This window comes from Scomber japonicus, chromosome 17 (assembly GCF_027409825.1).
Source record: "Scomber japonicus isolate fScoJap1 chromosome 17, fScoJap1.pri, whole genome shotgun sequence".
NCBI classification, from domain to species: Eukaryota; Metazoa; Chordata; class Actinopteri; order Scombriformes; family Scombridae; genus Scomber; species Scomber japonicus.
Window position 1 is genome coordinate 11,565,699 of NC_070594.1, and position 16,890 is coordinate 11,582,588.

General features: G+C 40.1%; 1 protein-coding gene across 1 annotated transcript in view; it reads right to left on the bottom strand.

Moving 5' to 3' along the window:
* The window catches only part of LOC128377575 (neurexin-3b), a 216,389-nt gene that overhangs the window by 163,689 nt on the left and 35,810 nt on the right, over positions 1 to 16,890 (bottom strand). The window contains exons 4-10 of the mRNA XM_053337537.1: positions 7,270 to 7,473; positions 5,599 to 5,625; positions 3,760 to 3,879; positions 3,081 to 3,193; positions 2,601 to 2,869; positions 1,938 to 2,128; positions 543 to 716 (exon numbers count right to left, since the gene is read on the bottom strand). Of these exons, the coding sequence (XP_053193512.1) occupies positions 543 to 716; positions 1,938 to 2,128; positions 2,601 to 2,869; positions 3,081 to 3,193; positions 3,760 to 3,879; positions 5,599 to 5,625; positions 7,270 to 7,473 (1,098 nt within the window). The remainder of the gene's footprint in view (positions 1 to 542; positions 717 to 1,937; positions 2,129 to 2,600; positions 2,870 to 3,080; positions 3,194 to 3,759; positions 3,880 to 5,598; positions 5,626 to 7,269; positions 7,474 to 16,890) is intronic.

Genomic DNA, 16,890 nt, shown 5'->3' on the forward strand with positions numbered 1-16,890 from the left:
ATGCATCACTGTACAAATATCATATCAACAGCAACTTTGCCTTCTATATTAGTAAGAAGCTAATTTGCTTTAAGATTTAGGAATATTAGTGGCTGGAAAGGAATAAAAGGTAGGAAGGTGGGTGTTTTAGTGCAAACACAAGCATCTTTAAGGGAGTCAGTTTGAAATGAAATCTCTAATATTATAAAATAAGCAAACATTTGAAATAAATGTACTTCCTTACTTACTATTTTCCTTAATTTTTCTTTTCCTGTATAATCTGAGAAAACCATGCTTCTTAACTTGACATTCAAGTTTCAGTTGTAATTACCATAAAATATATGGAAGCGACATAAAAATTTAACAAGCAATTATTTGAGAAACTAAAGGATGAATTTAAAGTATTACCCAATAATGTGACAAATGCCTGGCAAAGGAAAAGAAAATAAGTAGGATTAACTGTGCCAGGGAATGGCTTTAAGGACTACTGAGGAGCTTTCTAATTAGTCTAATAAATCTCACACGGCAGGTCATCTTTCTCAGATCCTACAGGCCATCTTTACCTTCACAGCCACGTTCAATCTGCCCGCTGCGGAAAAGGGCGTCGTTGATGAGGTCTGGCAAGCGCCCGTTGAGGTCAACTGAGGCCAAGCAGCCCTGGAAGCCCTCCCGAGAAACCACCAGCTTAGGGAGGTTCTGATACATGTTGGGTCCCAGACCTCCGATGAACAGGTCGCCTAAAGGGAGAGAGGAAGGACAATTAATTGTTAAGTTAGATAAAGGTGATCGATATTACCCTAAATATTGCATCTAAGCCACCAGATAAGACAGGTCCAATCTAATATACAAATGACATACAAATGATTTAGGAAACAACAACTAACACTTCTTCAAAAGTAAAAAAAGACATTTCTTAATTTTGGAGTAAACCACACACATTTACAGACTTGTTTTTCAGACTAGACACACTCTGATTGCAGGATGAATTTTAGCCCAATGTCACAAATCACATTTTTTCCTCAGGGTATTTTACAATCTGTACAGTAGTACAACATCTTCTATCCTCACACCCTCGATTAAGATAAGGAAAAACTCCAAAAACACCTTTAACGTAGAAGAAATGGGAAGAAACCCCAGGAGGAGCAAAAAGAGTAACAGTCTCTTAGCACCTTAGCAGTGTGTTCAAGATAACAAAACACTGGTGCTTACCACAGGAGGAGAGAAGTCATTGCTTTGCAAGTCACTAGAATACATTCCTAAGCCAAATCAAAGTCCTAAACATTATGTACCATTCATAAAAATGTAATCCCATTCTACATTTTCAAGCAGAGTAACAATTAGTACAGTAAATCGACAGGATTCATGTTTCAAAAACACTTGATCAGGTGAGCCTTGGTATGTAATTCCTGTGACACAATCACAGTATCGACAAACTGATGATTCTGCATCCATCCACACAACCGTTTTTGCATGTTGCAATCCATTTAGCAGACTATGTACATCTAAATGTGATAATCCTCAGGTATCCTCAGTTATCTGTGCTGCCAAACACGTCTGCTTTCACAATGAGACCAGCCGCTGTTGGATCGATTTAAAGCAAGGCTGATTAAAGTCAGTTTTTTGTCAATGCATTTTTATAGCATTGTTCCAGACCTCTGACCTCACCAAAATTTCATAAGCAGACCTTTAATGAAAAACTTTGAGTGTGCCTGATTTAATGTATTTTCACTGTCAGGCAAATGAAGAGTTGAACTCTTTTTTAATACCGTCATTTTTCATCTCTGGCCTTGGGGAGGATATAAAGTCACTTCCAGTCAAAACTCTCTTTTTTGATTTTCTTGAGTAAAGTCGAAAGTTATCAGATTCATGACTCAAGTAGCTCCAAACCTCAGGCACTTGCAGCATATATTTAAAATTGTGTTCATCAACTTTAAACTCTGAAATCAGATATATAATACCTTTTAAGTCCAGGTTCTTGGCTCCGTTGACATTCTGGGTGACCGATTTTGAATCCACTTTCAGTGTGTGTATGTTGGAAGCATCTCGTGTGATGACCACATTATGCCATTGGTTATCGTTCAGTGGGTTGTCACTGTTCCCCTTCAACAGACTTGGCCCATTGCCCAGGTCGAACACGTAGTGGATAAACCTGGAAGAAAAGCAGTAGCAGGTAATCAAATTAGTGTATACTCCTGTGTGTGTGTGTGTGTGTGTGTGTGTGTGTGTGTGTGTGTGTGTGTGTGTGTGTGTGTGTGTGTGTGTGTGTGTGTGTGTTTGTGTGTATATGGCTGCAGCATGTCTCTTTTTATCTTCTCAGACTTATTCAATTTAATGGAAAAACTCACACAATCACTTTAAGTTGCTTTGACACTAATGGGAGTTAAACTGATAAAGACAATAGTCATCGCTACAGAACAATGATGTTTATGTACCTACAAGCTTAGGAAAGGTAAAACAGGGATTTGGGAATTGTAGATTGGTCAGCGCTGTTAAATTATTAATGACATAAGAAACCAACTGCAACCCATATCAGGGCTGCTGCTTTAAATATTATAATCATCTCTGGACTGCAGCCAAGGAATAAATCATCAACTTGTCACCATCACCCTCGTGCCGCTCACCCTTTGACCAGTTCCACGGCAATGAAGTCGTTCCCGTCTCCACTGTTGAAGATGATGAAGCCATCAGGCGAGGTGGTTTTGAACTGAAAGAAGAGGTGCATTGTGGTATAAGCCTGTAGAGTGGCTAAACCCAGGTAGCTGCCCTTGGTCTTGAAGGTCACCGGGTCGGCGATGATGAACCGCATGCCAAAATGGGCGTTGAGCTCGCAGAAGTCGATGTCCCCGTTCTTGCACATGTCGATGTACTGCATGCCATTGAACTTAAGGCTCTGAGGGGAGAATTAGGGAGAGGTGTAGTCATTATGAATTAACTGTGAAGCATGCAAATTGTCTTGGCAGCATGTTAAATAATACACATTCATATATAATACTGATGGATGCCTATTGTTGAATATGATGAGCAAAGCCTAGGATTTATCAGTGATAGACATTTGCTGAAATGATGGATCTGCTGCAATGTGATTGTGTTTCACTTTATACCTGAAGATGCCCAATGAAGGAGGATGGAGCAGAGGAAACAAAGCGCCTCTCAGTCAAGATCCCTGTCTCCACATTGTTGAACTCTAGACGGGTGTGGTCACCTGCCATCTGACCTGAAATGGAAAAAAAAGGGGAGAGCATAGGAGAGGAAGGCAAGGGATGAAGGTGTGGAAGAGGAGGAATAATACTGCAATGTAACCTCCACCTAATGTCGTGCTGATGAAATAATCCTGCCAGTTCTCACAGTCAGGCAAAAATAAAACCTGACATGTAAACAAATGTTGACTAATCCTCAAAGAAGCAGTGGAATCATACACCCCTAATCATTTTTACACCAGGCCAGTTAAAGACAAGGGAGAAAGTTTAGTCAATGTCCAATATTATGGATAAAAGTAGTAGAAATGATCAATTCTACACAACTGTTGCAAGAAAGAAGCATAACATTAATAGATATTAATGCCACATGTTTCAGATATAGTGAAGGTGTTGATTTAGATATGTTTGCCTTGTAAACAACATAAGCATCAGAATCCTAAAATGGTATCAGAAATGCAGAATAAGACAATAAATAGAGATATTAGAAACATTTACATCCCTTCAAACTATATACATATATATATATAAAATCACAGATATCATGGATACTGTTAAAACAATCAATGTTTTACAAGACAAATACCTTCAGCCATGTCGTTATCCACTGTAAGTTTGAAGTTTTTACCGCGGCGGACCACTCGCACTGTGTGCCATTCATTGTTGTTGAGCTTTTGTCCGGCATATAGAACCTCAGGGCCCTTGCCTGAAGAGGAGGGTTAGTTAGTCAAGGGACGGGGGAGGCACAAGCACAAACCAAATCTCTGTTTTCACAAAAAAATAAAAATAAAGATGACTAAACTGGAAAAATATATCATTTTGAATTAGATATAGAGTACATTTTACTTTTTTTCTACAATATGTGATACATGGACCACTTTCTTAAAACAAAGTGTAGTCTTTTTCATTTAGAGATGTGTTGTGACAACACAGTCTTACTTTCAAACAGAAGTTTGGTTTGGATTTGACAACAGAGAAAAATATTACAGCAAATCAAAGCTGACATCAAAATGAAAAAAATATTTGCTGTTACTCATTCAAAGACTCCAAAAATGTGACTCAACCAAAGTAGAATTGAGTCTAACTGCCCCTCTCTCCCTTGTGCATATATAAATATATTTCCAGTTGATTTATAGTTTTCACTGATCCTTCCAAGTTACGCCTTGTTGCAAATATCTCTACATTTACTATATCATCTAAATCTTAGTTAAATTAAGTTGACAGATCATCACTAAATGCATTGCTCAATTGTGATTTTAATCATAGTATGGAGACCTGGTAGAGAAACAAATGTATTACCACAGACATCCACTAGAGGGAAATCCTGCCACACTCATTCAGAGTCCTGACTCTGCTGCATAATATTGAACAAATATTTTAAATTCAAATAAGCAGGGTTCTTTGGTCACTTTAAGTCATTTGTAACTTCTGTTGTCCATTGTTGACCCAGTCCTAACATACTAGGTGCATATACTGGTGTATATGAAAAATGTACTATATAGTATCATATTCTTAGTGTTTACTTTACAAGAATATGTTTCAAGCATTGGTAAATTTTGGAAATCACAAATCGAATCAGGACACAAACTGAAGTACTGTAGGTCTACTGCTTGTGATTTTCAAGAATTAAAAATGTACCAAGTTATGTTGTTCATATTTTTCCACCTTGTGACTCATTTTCCAGCCACTGTTCAATTACACGATTAATGGTATGTTACACATGTCTAAATGTTTAAATCAAGTTCATTAAGATTAGCATTTACAGGATATCATTTAAATTTCCCATTTGAACTAAATCAATTCACAGTGATACTCTGCAAATACAAATCAATGAAAATCAATATTAATCGTATCTTTTACAATTTAAACTGTGCACTGCGTGATTGTGTATCTGCACATCCATGTGTCTCCCTCTACAAGGCTGTGGGGTTCAAATAATGAAAATCAGGAGTCCTTTTCATGAGTAAGAGCATGTCTGCTAACACCATCTGTATATCATGTTATAGGCTTATTTACTGCAGTGTGTTAAAACAAGGAAGGCTAAAATGGAGCAAGAAAACAAAACAAGTGAGACACAGAAATATATTACAGTGTAACTGCAAACAATATAGCCCATTAAGTCTAAAAAAGCACATGTTTAGTGAGTAGCTATAGGCATACAGGGAAATATTAAGAACTAGTTAGAGAGATATTAAGAACTAGTTGCCTGAATTAATTTGAAAAATGGGCCATTTAAAATATATAGAGAACATTAAGTCAGATTTGCATAACTTTGATCTCTGGCTATTACTTTTTTCCCTCTTATCTGAGAAATCCTCTTATCAGTCCCCCGCATTCACACATTCCTGCCCCTACATCTAGCACAGAGGCTATAATAAAACACTGATTGAAGGAAGAAGGCTCCAGAAGAAGAATGTTGACTTACTGGTGTTACAGTTTATCCTGACACAGTCTAGATGGGGAGGGGAGAATAAGTGACAGATGAAATCGCATCCTTCAAGGTTACAGCTGCAGACATCCAAGAGCAAGAAAAGCCACCTTCCGGGGACGGTCACATGACGCCAGCGGCCATTTAAGCCTAGTTGGCTACTGCTTGTCAATGTCACAGTATTGATACTGAAAGTCCAATTTAATTCCAATCTTAATACCTTTCTTCACTCATGATGTTATAGCCAATAATATTGTACAAATACTGGTCAGTATCACTGTACTGATCAGAATGGTCTGCTAATGATTATTATTATTTTTTTAGCAACATGTTGAATTGTTTAATTTCAAAATGGTTGCTTGTAATTAAATGGCCACATCGATTTTGCAACCCTGCAATGGAGCCAAAATATTGTACTAGTCACCAAATACATACTGTACAATAGAAAAATGTTATGACATACAGTATGTCAATACAATAAAAACTTCATGTGTCTCTTGCTATAATCTTCTTCTAAGATTAAATATTGAACTGGTGTTTGGGTGCAGGTTGAAATCCATGTGACCAGGCTGGTCATGTGCCGTCAACCGCAACAGAAAAGTGGGAGCAAACAGCCTCGAGCCACGCAGCACCAACACCGTACACCCTCTCTCAGAGAGTTCTATGCATGTAATGGGGTAAAATAAAGCTAAATTAATCAAATGTATTTTTTTTTTCTTTTTAATTTAAAGATAAACTATTTTCTTGTGTGCTTGGAAAAAGTCCACAATTCATAATAAAAACATGAAAAGTGGACATCAGATGAGCAGCTATGGTACAGTACACTGCATTCTGGTATAAATGAGTAAGATTGAAATATTTTCTACGCACACATACAGTATGTTTCTGTGTAGAGAGACTATCTATTATAAGATGGCTGGTATAAAGGCTTGGACTTAAATGCACCACTCATGCCGCCATCTGCAGGCGCGCTGGGTGCTGTGGCATCGGGCTGTTTGCCAGAAGGGCCGCAGGCTCGGGGCCTTTGAAGGGGTGAGTGCCATCTTTGAACAAGGCATGGTAGATGCCAGCTAGACCAAGGGTTACTAATGGATAGAGAGAAACATGAACCTGCTATCATGAGGAAAAAAAAAAAAGATCACAGGAACAGACCCACACGATAAGAATGCATACTATCAGTGCAGCACTAAAATGTACAGACGCTTACCTGCAGTTCTGAATAGATGGCAGGAGATAATCTAAAATGTTGCTGTTTGAATAATGCATGTCTAGGAACAGTGCCATCTATTAAAGTCATCCAAAAAAGTGAAATGGTGTGCTTTAGAAGAATCTATGTGTACATAATAATGAAAATGACTAAAATGATCTATGATCTGTTCAAAAGATGTGCTGCAGAGCATGGATAAATTTGTTAAGTGTTAGATTGATGGATATAAAACTCTACAGAGACATCTAAGCATCAAGGCAGAAAAAAGTTACAGTCCAGGCAAGTCAAAAACAACGCATGCAACTACAAACTACAAAAAACGGGTTTAGTATGTGTTAGGTCTGATATCAGGTCTGGACCATGGAGAAAAAGAAAATATACAAAAGAAAGAAAACACAGAAACATAAGGCCTTCCCCGGAACTCTGCTGAGGTCAGCCAACGGGGACGGTTTATACGATACCTAAGTTGACCGTCAGTTTGACCCTCCCGCTGTCCAGCTCCAGTCTCAGTGTGTCCGCTGACTCGCGGGACGTGGCGGCCATGAGCAGGCCGAACGCCCTCTGAGACATGAAACGAAGGGAGACATCCTCGGCCTCAGTGTGCATGACGGTTGGTATCACAATCTTCATGTACATGCTGCCATCGTAGGACAGGATCGATGACTCTGTGAGAAAAGGAGACAAAAAAGTACATTTTTTTGAGTCTCATTTTAATTAATTTTCATGTAAGTGGTACCAAAATAAGTAATATAGGGAGAGAGGTCGTGTATCAATTTGTGTGTCTGTGCACAAACCAGAGATACCATCAGAGGGCCACAAATTATGGCAATATATAGCATATGCTTCATCTCCTGACGGCTTTGTTTGTGCTACAGAAGCTTCCGATAAGATAAAAGAGACTGTGTGCTATGAAAGCTAATAAACACACATATGCTCTGAGGGGAAAAAACAAACCCAGTTTCAAGTTTGAACATGCATGCATGCATATCCCCTAAATTCTATCAATGGGAAACACACACATATATGTCCCACATGCCCGGTTGCAGCTGTATTCATCATCCGTGGAGTGACAGGCGAGTGTCTGGGAGCTCAGGCTGAGATGTGCACACACGCTGCTCAGTGTGCAGAAAATTAAATCATCATGCTACTTCCTCCCCTCCCTGGCAACTCCCCTCTTCAGACGTCTGTTGGTGTTTTTACTCTTAACCGTGAAAATGCTAAAGAAATATAAGTAAAACTATACTCTAACAGCACACAAAAACTTGGTCCTCACACACACACTCACACACACACTGAACACCACCAACAGCTGTGTAGTTACATGAAGACAATAAGGACAAATAGATCATGCAGGTTCAGAGGCAGCTGGGTCAGGCCACTTTGTTCCTTTTTTATGAGTACGAAAAAGGAGGAGAGAGCCAGAGCGAGTGTGGTGAAGGAAAACTGTCAGCAGACTGGAGGCCTCTTGGGGGGAGAGACAGATTAAAAAGGGTATCCATCCATGAAATACCTGTTTTGACACCTCAGCTCTTAAAAGAAAAAATAGCCCTGTGGCCTCAGAAATGCACCACAACTCGGCTGCATCTAGGGAAATGCTGAAGCTGTAGGTGAGAGGTGTCAGAGCATCACACTAGAGAGGGGTTGTACCTGTAAACTATGCTATGTTGCATGTTACATACAAAGTGCTGCTTGATTAGTATTTTAATGTTTCTTTTTTTTTTTTTTTTTTTTTTTTTTTTTTTTACATAGGGTGGTCTACTGAATAAATATCTAGGTCATATCTCGGTCGATTTGTGAGGAAAAATGTTTATCCATGCATTATAAGTAATATTGGATTTTTGCTTCACTTAAATGTCAAACTTCATGTGATATGTTGCAAAATTCCTATATAAGCTGTGAGGAATCACTGAACCATTTGCTTCACCAAGCAGCGCCCTGCTGTAAAAATCCTGCATGGGTCTGTGTTGCTTTCAGGGCTGTTGTAAAATCCATTCTATGAACAAGCTGTCGACTGTGTGGGCACAGTAGCCGGGAGGGTAATGAAACCTTGGTTCACCATTGTTCTACTCCATTTGAAATTGCACAGGCTCCCTCCCTCTTTGCGTCTCCCTTACTCTCGCGTACACGCAGAGTCATCTGAAACACAGACAAACATCCACACATGCATGCACACCAGCTAGTCCTTAGACGGATCTCCTGACTGACAGCGGCGTGTATTGATTTGTGAGCCAGGTCAGATCACAGGCTCACACGAGAGGAATAAAAAAAAATGTGGTGAGTCAATCTGCAGCTCAGAAAACTCAAAGAGACAAGGAAGGGTGCAGAAAAATACCCTATGAAACAAACCATGAGGTCCACTCTGGAGTTAAAGCAGACATTATTATCTCTGAAAATTGGTTCAGATGTTTTTCACTATGAGAATTATAGACTGCAACACCATCAAAACATCTTGAAAAATGGTTATTTTCACTTCTTAAATAACAAATTATTCCTCAGTAGTTCTCAGGTGCATTACTGTTTACAACTTTCCTTCAATTCCACAAGGTATAACATGCATTTTTGAGAGAACATGATATTTCTCTGGATTCCTGAGCATCTTTACTGCTGAACTAGCAAGAACACCTGGAACGCAGACAGGTGGAGGAAATTAACTACACTACTATACATCTAATGTGTGTGCATTAAGTCTAGCTCTCTTCCACTGGTAAACACACACAAATCTTGACTAAATTGTCCACAATCATGCAAACATAATATGCAAATCTGTTGCTGGATTGATTTCCCTTTTTAAACCATTAAAGCTTTTATATTCCTGCAAAATACCTCCAACCCGCCCTAAGAGGCAGTATGAAAACCTTAACCAGTCTGGTAAGATGCCCAACTGTTCCAGTCTGCGCTGTGCTGAGCCTTTTAAGTAAACCACAATACAATAGCAGCCAATTTTATAGATCTGTTTTGATGCACGGTATCCTTTTCAGGGGAAAGTAGTCCCCATCATGTCTGAGTGTCATCGATCAATCTCAGATGGGATTGGCTGTGTTGTAGTCAAATGGCTTTTTATTGTCTGAAGGAAAAAAAGGGAAGCTTTTGGTTGACTGCAGCTTTTATTCAGACTGCATGTCTCGCTCTGCTTTGAGTGGCGGGAAACCAAAACAGAAGAACGGACGGGTTTATTTTGAAGACGCCCAAAGTTCATTTAGAATCACAGAGGGATGAGTTCAAGAATAAAGACAAATCCATCAAAAATTCTCCCCAGATAACCACCCAGGACATAATTGTGTCCTCCGCCTCACTGCTCAAATATACCAATTGTGCACATATAACTATAACAAGAAACAGTATGGAAATATAAATAAGTGTTGATTCAAAGATTTCAACATGTCTTTGACAACCAAAAATGGTATAAGTCACAAGAGGAGCTGTAGCTGTGCAGTAACTTTAGCTTTGTTGTCCATCCCCTTCTTTCTAACTTCATACAGATGGACTGCCCACTGCTCTGCAATGACTGAGCTTACAAGAGAAATCCAAAGTAATACCATCCTATGGTTTTAAAGATCCAGTGTATTGAAACTTAAGTCTTATTTTCGTAGTTTTGGACATTACAGTACTTCGATAAATTATGATAACGATGTACTTTCTCTTCATAAATCTAAACCTCAGCTGTTAGAAATGTGTTCCGGATATGGCTGGCTCCTTCCTGCACTGTACCTTAATAAAAAAGGTGAGGCCCTTTTGGCCTGTGACTCTTTATGTGTTCCCAGGAAATGCAGAACAGTGGTATGGTATCATGCAAGGTTTAATCATAGTTCCCAAGGCGATGTTAGAGCTGTAAAGGAATGAAAGCATACAGTGGAGCCAAACATCGATATACATCTGAATTAAACATCAGGTTCTGCAAAAAGTGAAGCCTGCTGCTGTGATTATAGTCATTCATACCCGATGTAAAGCTAATAACAGGCCTCAGCAAGACATTGCAGGTGATTGCACTCCACGCATCCACAGTGTGTGTGTGAGTGTCTGTGAGTCTTTGGAGTTGCATACACGCACAGCAAGACATCTACACACACACAACACAGTGGCACAGTTGCAGCTACAGCGAGTGCTGCTCTCTTGGTATTTCTTAAGAGAGAGATCAGCGGCAATGAGGATGTCATTTTAGATGCTAATTAAGCTGCTACTTGTCAGTCTGTACGTGTGTGCCTGCGTGTATGTGTGTGTTTTCCAGTGAGCCCCACACTTTACATAATTAGCAGTCCAATTGAAGCAGAAGATGAAGGAGGAGGAAAGCTATTAAGTGAGAAGCTTCACAAATATTCAGGGTATAGAGGGGGGAGTGGGCTGGTCAAATCTCTTCAGCACAAACACAAACACACACACACACAAACACACAAACACACGTCCTGTTTAAACTTTGAATTCTGTTTTCTTTGTCTCCATTTTTCTTCTGTCAGTTCTCCCATTCTTCATTTGCCTCAGAGGTAACTGTGTAGGATTATCTAATCATTTTTCCCCCTAACAGAGTGACAAGTCTTTGTTTTGATAAACAAACTAACAAGGGCCTTGACTGTCATTGTGGTGTTTCATATGATTGCCTGTCAACCCTTCCCCCCCTCACACAAAACACACACACACACACACACACACACACACACACACACACACACACACACACACACACACACACACACACACACACACACACACACACACACACACACACACACACACACACACACACACACACACACACACACACACACGTTTCAGGGCCTGCTGTCAAAAATGTTTAAAGTTCAGACATCAAATCCTCATCCTGACAGTGAGGATAAGAAAATCGATTAAGATTCTTACAGGCACTAAGTGTTCCTTAGTCTGTTTTTGTGTGAGTGTCTGTCTGTGTGTGTGTGTGTGTGTGTGTGTCTGTACATATATGTATATATATAGAGTGTGTGTGTGTGTGTGTGTGTGTGTGTGTGTGTGTGTGTGTTTGTTACAGGGTTTGTGGACAATGTGTATATATACTGATGCAGTAGGAAATGCCTGCACTCGACAGAAAAGGCTCTTGGCTGTGGACGTTATCCACAGTAATCCTCACCACGTGATTCACTCTAGAGACGTACACGTGCACACACACACAACACACACACACACACGCACACACTGTACTTTTAAAGGCATACTCCAGTCTAATCCCAAACCTTGGTGAAAGAAAGCAACGTAGTTCAATAAATAAAATAGTGAGCAATACATTTTGAATACAGGATGAAAAAAATCTAATTTAAAAACTTGCATGCATTAGAAAAGAAATATCAGTAGACCTATGCAATAATAACAATCTGGTTCACACCTCAACAGATCTTCATTATATGTTTAAACTGTGAGTAGGATGCTTTATTCTATCAATGAATAGCGACATTTCTGTAAAGCAGAGGGACTTCAGCTCCTCTCTTTCCTGTGTAAGTTTGCTGTTCAGTGAGTAAATATTCTTGACAGGGTGGAAGTCAATATTTGTATGCCCCAAAAGCACAAAATGACCTTAAAACATCTCGGAGGGTTTAAACAGGGCTGCTGATCAGAGTGTTGACCCAGTGATTGCTTCAACTAGTGCTGACATTAATGAACTTTACTGCTTGTTTTCAATGTCAAAATGTACGTTTCCCATGGCAATGGTGTGTTTTGTGGTTAAGTAAACTATAACAAAATAACTCCGCAAAACAACTTCAAAACCACCCTCTGTATTAAGTTGTTGTGGCTAATGTGTTAGCAACTAGCCAGAACAGCATTACAAACACTGTCCTTACAGAGTGGTTATAGCTAAAAACGGTTGCGTATTTACACATCCAAGAAAAATATAGCAACATTAATATTTATTTCTTTTTTTTATGGGTTAGGGTTTTTTTTATATAAACAAACAAAAACAACCCCATGGTCTAGGTACTAGCTTATTCTGTGCTTTCACTGACTTTCAAATGCTGTTGATAGCTCAACAAAAACTAATAATAATCATGATCAGTTTGGGGTCAGCCCTATGTTCCCACAGCTCTATGTTCCCACATTACTTAGACCCCCCTTAGGACCCATGTTCCCACAGGGTTAGGGTTAGGGTTATATTTTACAACTGCATCCATTACATTCACCCTCCCCCCCCCAAAAAAATTTTTTCCCCACACTCATCCGGGCCTACGGCACCCAGTGTCACAAGTGAATCTTTTCGGCCCAAGTGGGAACAAACCCCAGTCTCCAGTATGATAGTCAGGCATCAGCAGATTGGATAAAACTTAAATTTGTGAAATTTGCTACAGTAATTCTGCTCCATACTGTAAGTCCCTGGTTATGCAAATGCTCATAGCCCATGTGCCGTGCCGTATCAGATGGATTGGTCAACCCAATGAGGAGAAAAGCCTGGTCTACCTGATCTTACAAGCGCAAAAAGATGGCCCAATCAGGACAGCGCTGTGCCCGCCCCAGTGCTTAATTTGTAAATTATTGCTCATGAGGGACTTTCACTCGTAGCCTCACAGAGGTATCAGGACACCCCACATGTCTGTAGGATGGAGGGCTGTGGGAACATGGGGTCTAAATTTTAATAATCTCTTAGAAATGTGGGAACAAAGAGCTGTGGGAACATAGGCCTGTGGGAACATAGAGCTTTGGGAACATAGGCCTGTGGGAACATAAGTGCTGTGGGAACATAGAGCTGTGGGAACATAGGCCTGTGGGAACATAAGTGCTGTGGGAACATAGGGCTGTGGGAACATAGGTGATGTGGGAACATAGGGCTGTGGGAACATAGGGCTGTGGGAACATAGGGCTGTGGGAACATAGGTGATGTGGGAACATAGGGCTGTGGGAACATAGAGCTGTGGGAGCATAGGTACTGTGGGAACATAGAGCTGTGGGAACATAGAGCTGTGGGAACATAGGGCTGTGGGAACATAGGGCTGTGGGAACATAGAGCTGTGGGAACATAGGGCTGTGGGGACATAGAGCTGTGGGAACATAGAGCTGTGGGGACATAGAGCTGTAGGAACATAGGTGCTATGGGAACATAGAGCTATGGGAACATAGGTGCTGTGGGAACATAGAGCTATGGGAACATAGAGCTATGGGAACATAGGTGCTGTGGGAACATAGGTGCTGTGGGAACATAGAGCTGTGGGGACATAGGGCTGTGGGGACATAGGGCTGTGGGGACATAGAGCTGTGGGGACATAGACACGCTCCCATAATTTTACTCTAGCTTTGTTGTTTGTTCTTACACGACTCTCACAAACAATCACAGTCTTGATTTATTAAGAGCCAGAAAGGGTATGTGTTTCTTTTATTTCCATTTGCTCTCATAAATTTCTGTATTCTATTTGTTTTTTTTTTTTCTATAATGGACACATAAAGTGGAGAAAGTCTGAAAATGTAAAACTCAATGCCCTCAACCTAGATTTGGGAAGCACTTTGAAGAAATTACATCCTCTTCAGACAGTAAAACTCAGGAAGAGGCCAGCACACTCTCCGGGATTATCAAATCTGCTGTGCTCAACCTAAGCAGGCCGAGATGAATTTATCAGGATATCAAAAATCACAAGGGGTGGTGTAGCGTCAATATGAAACAGTAAGCGGTTTTGTGCATCAGGCATATTGAATAGGCTTTAGACAGGGATGAGGTAAATCTGTAGAGCTTTATCAACATGTGACAGATATAATCGGAATCTGAAACAAGCCTCCTGCACATTCAATTTGAGGTATGATTTAAACAAAACAAAAAAAAAACCCAAAAATATGTCATTCATTTATTCTTGCTGTATTCTAGGCCATAACATCATATGGACTGCATCGTTCCCATAGTGTTGTGGGATTAACCCCACCGCTGGTAAAAGTCATGAAATGACATTCCTCAACGGTCTCCAGTAGCTTACGCCACCATAAGATGGATTATTCAAAGCCAAGCGGTTATATTTGACCTGAAGGATGTCGAAGTTATGATTAATGACAGTTTGTAATGATTTATGGGAGTAAACCTCCTGCTTAGTGGGTAGCTGCACATACGGGCACACATAGGTTACTCTGTACATAAACATACACACAAACAAGTGACATTTTGCAAACCTTTAGCACATTAACCTTAACCAGTGGTGCGTGACTCTCTGAGGGGCAAGAAACAGGGTGGCACCCAATATAGGGGCATAAGCTTAAGTGAGAATTTATTTCACTTTTAGTGAAAGAGCAAAACTTGAAATACCCAGTTGTCAATTGGACTGTCAAGAAGTACATTTGAGCCAAATTCAGTGAGGCAACTAGGCAAAAGTAAAGGGTAGAAATGTCCTGTTTGGGCAAAAGTATTATCTTGGTAAAAAAAAAAAAGGACTCCGAGAAAAAGGTTATGCCTCCCACCCTTTATGATTAAAGCTTTTAATGTCCTTATAGTTTTAATGAAAATCGGCCAGTGGTTTCCATGACTCCCACTGGCTGTTGTGAAGCTCTGCTGATTGTATATCTGTGACTTTGTTTGATTTAAGATTTACCGGACTTGAGCGTACTGTACCTTCCATTATTGTTGCATCAGGAAAGTGTTGACAAAGATAGTATATGTACTTCATGTCAGTATGTTTTGGAAATGAAATACAATTCTACAATAACCATCATCAAACAAAGACTGTGTGCACTGTGCATGTGTGTGTGGCTACTACCTGTCACTGTAAAACAAACTATTTCTTTATACATTGTAAGATTGTCAGAAAACCATGTGGGGGAAGTACAAACTGTTTTCCTGTTGGTTCTTTTTTCCCCAGATTTTCAGAAACCTAGGAAACCAGGTTTGTACTCTTTTACGAGAAGAACTTTGATCTGCTTCATTGCCAACAATTCTAGTGACGTAATTCAACAAATAGAACAGCCTTGTACTGTTGTAAAATTCCTCCACATCTGACATACCGAGCTATACCTCTTGTGTAGTGCTGAAAATATACAATGGCTGCTTGTAGTTTGGTGGTATTCAAAGTATCAGTGAATGTTTAGTTGAAACAAGCTTTACCTCACAAGCTTTCAATGTGCCTAACGATAACCTCATCGCCACATAGAAAACACACACACACACACACACACACACAGAACAATCCAGCTCCATCAGGGGGCAGCAAAGTCAAAGGCAGCCAGCCACTGTAGACACCAGCTTCTCATTTGACTGGTTAGTAGATGAAAAGGGTGGAAAGAGGAGTGAGAGATAGAAAAAGAAAGAGAAGGAAATTTATAAAGGTAACAAAGCAAGACTGCAAAAAATAATAAGTGATGGCTTTATGGGGAAAAAGCAGGAAGCAAATAAAGTCATTTTCACAGTCAACCTACATTACATTGTATTAAAATGGTAGACTTGCTCTTTATCATGTGGCAAAACAAACAAGTCTGGTCTTGTGATGCATGAAAATACCACTATTAAAAGCAAATTCATGCTATTTTACACAAAATGCAACCTCACTTTGCAGCAAAGAAGTATTATGTGTTTTTTTTTTTTTTTTTTAAATCCTTAAAATCAGTTAGTCTCTCTGGGAACCCTCATCCCTGCTGCCGTGAGAGCTTTGGAGACTTGTCAATTTCTCAGATGGCCGAACACTTAAGGCTTGATTTCCTCCGTGTGCTCTCCTTTTCAATCTCTCTCTCTGTCTCTCTCTCTCGCTCTCTCTCTCTCTCTCCTGTTGTGTATGAGAGAGTGAGTGGGAAAACCACACAGAGGGAAGAGGGAGAGTTTGTGTGCGAGTGGTAAAAAATAAGGGGAGAATAAATACGAGACACAAGACACAGAAAAGCAATTGAAGACGGACGCGGCACATTCCCGTCCTCCGTTCCCTATTCTGCATAGTGTTCCACAATGAGGAGTCAGGGTTTACATAACCCAGCGCAGCTCCTAAGCACACATTTAATTACAAATGGGGATTAGGGAGCAGCAGCATAATGTTCCAAGCAGCGAAAAAACGGAAACGAACAGATCGTTTTAAAGTGCAGTAGGATCTGTTCTTCTAACGGGCAAACATTGTCAAACAAATCTCTCTCTGTCTGTCTCCCTGCTGCTGACTCGCTGGCAGTTTCAACATTTC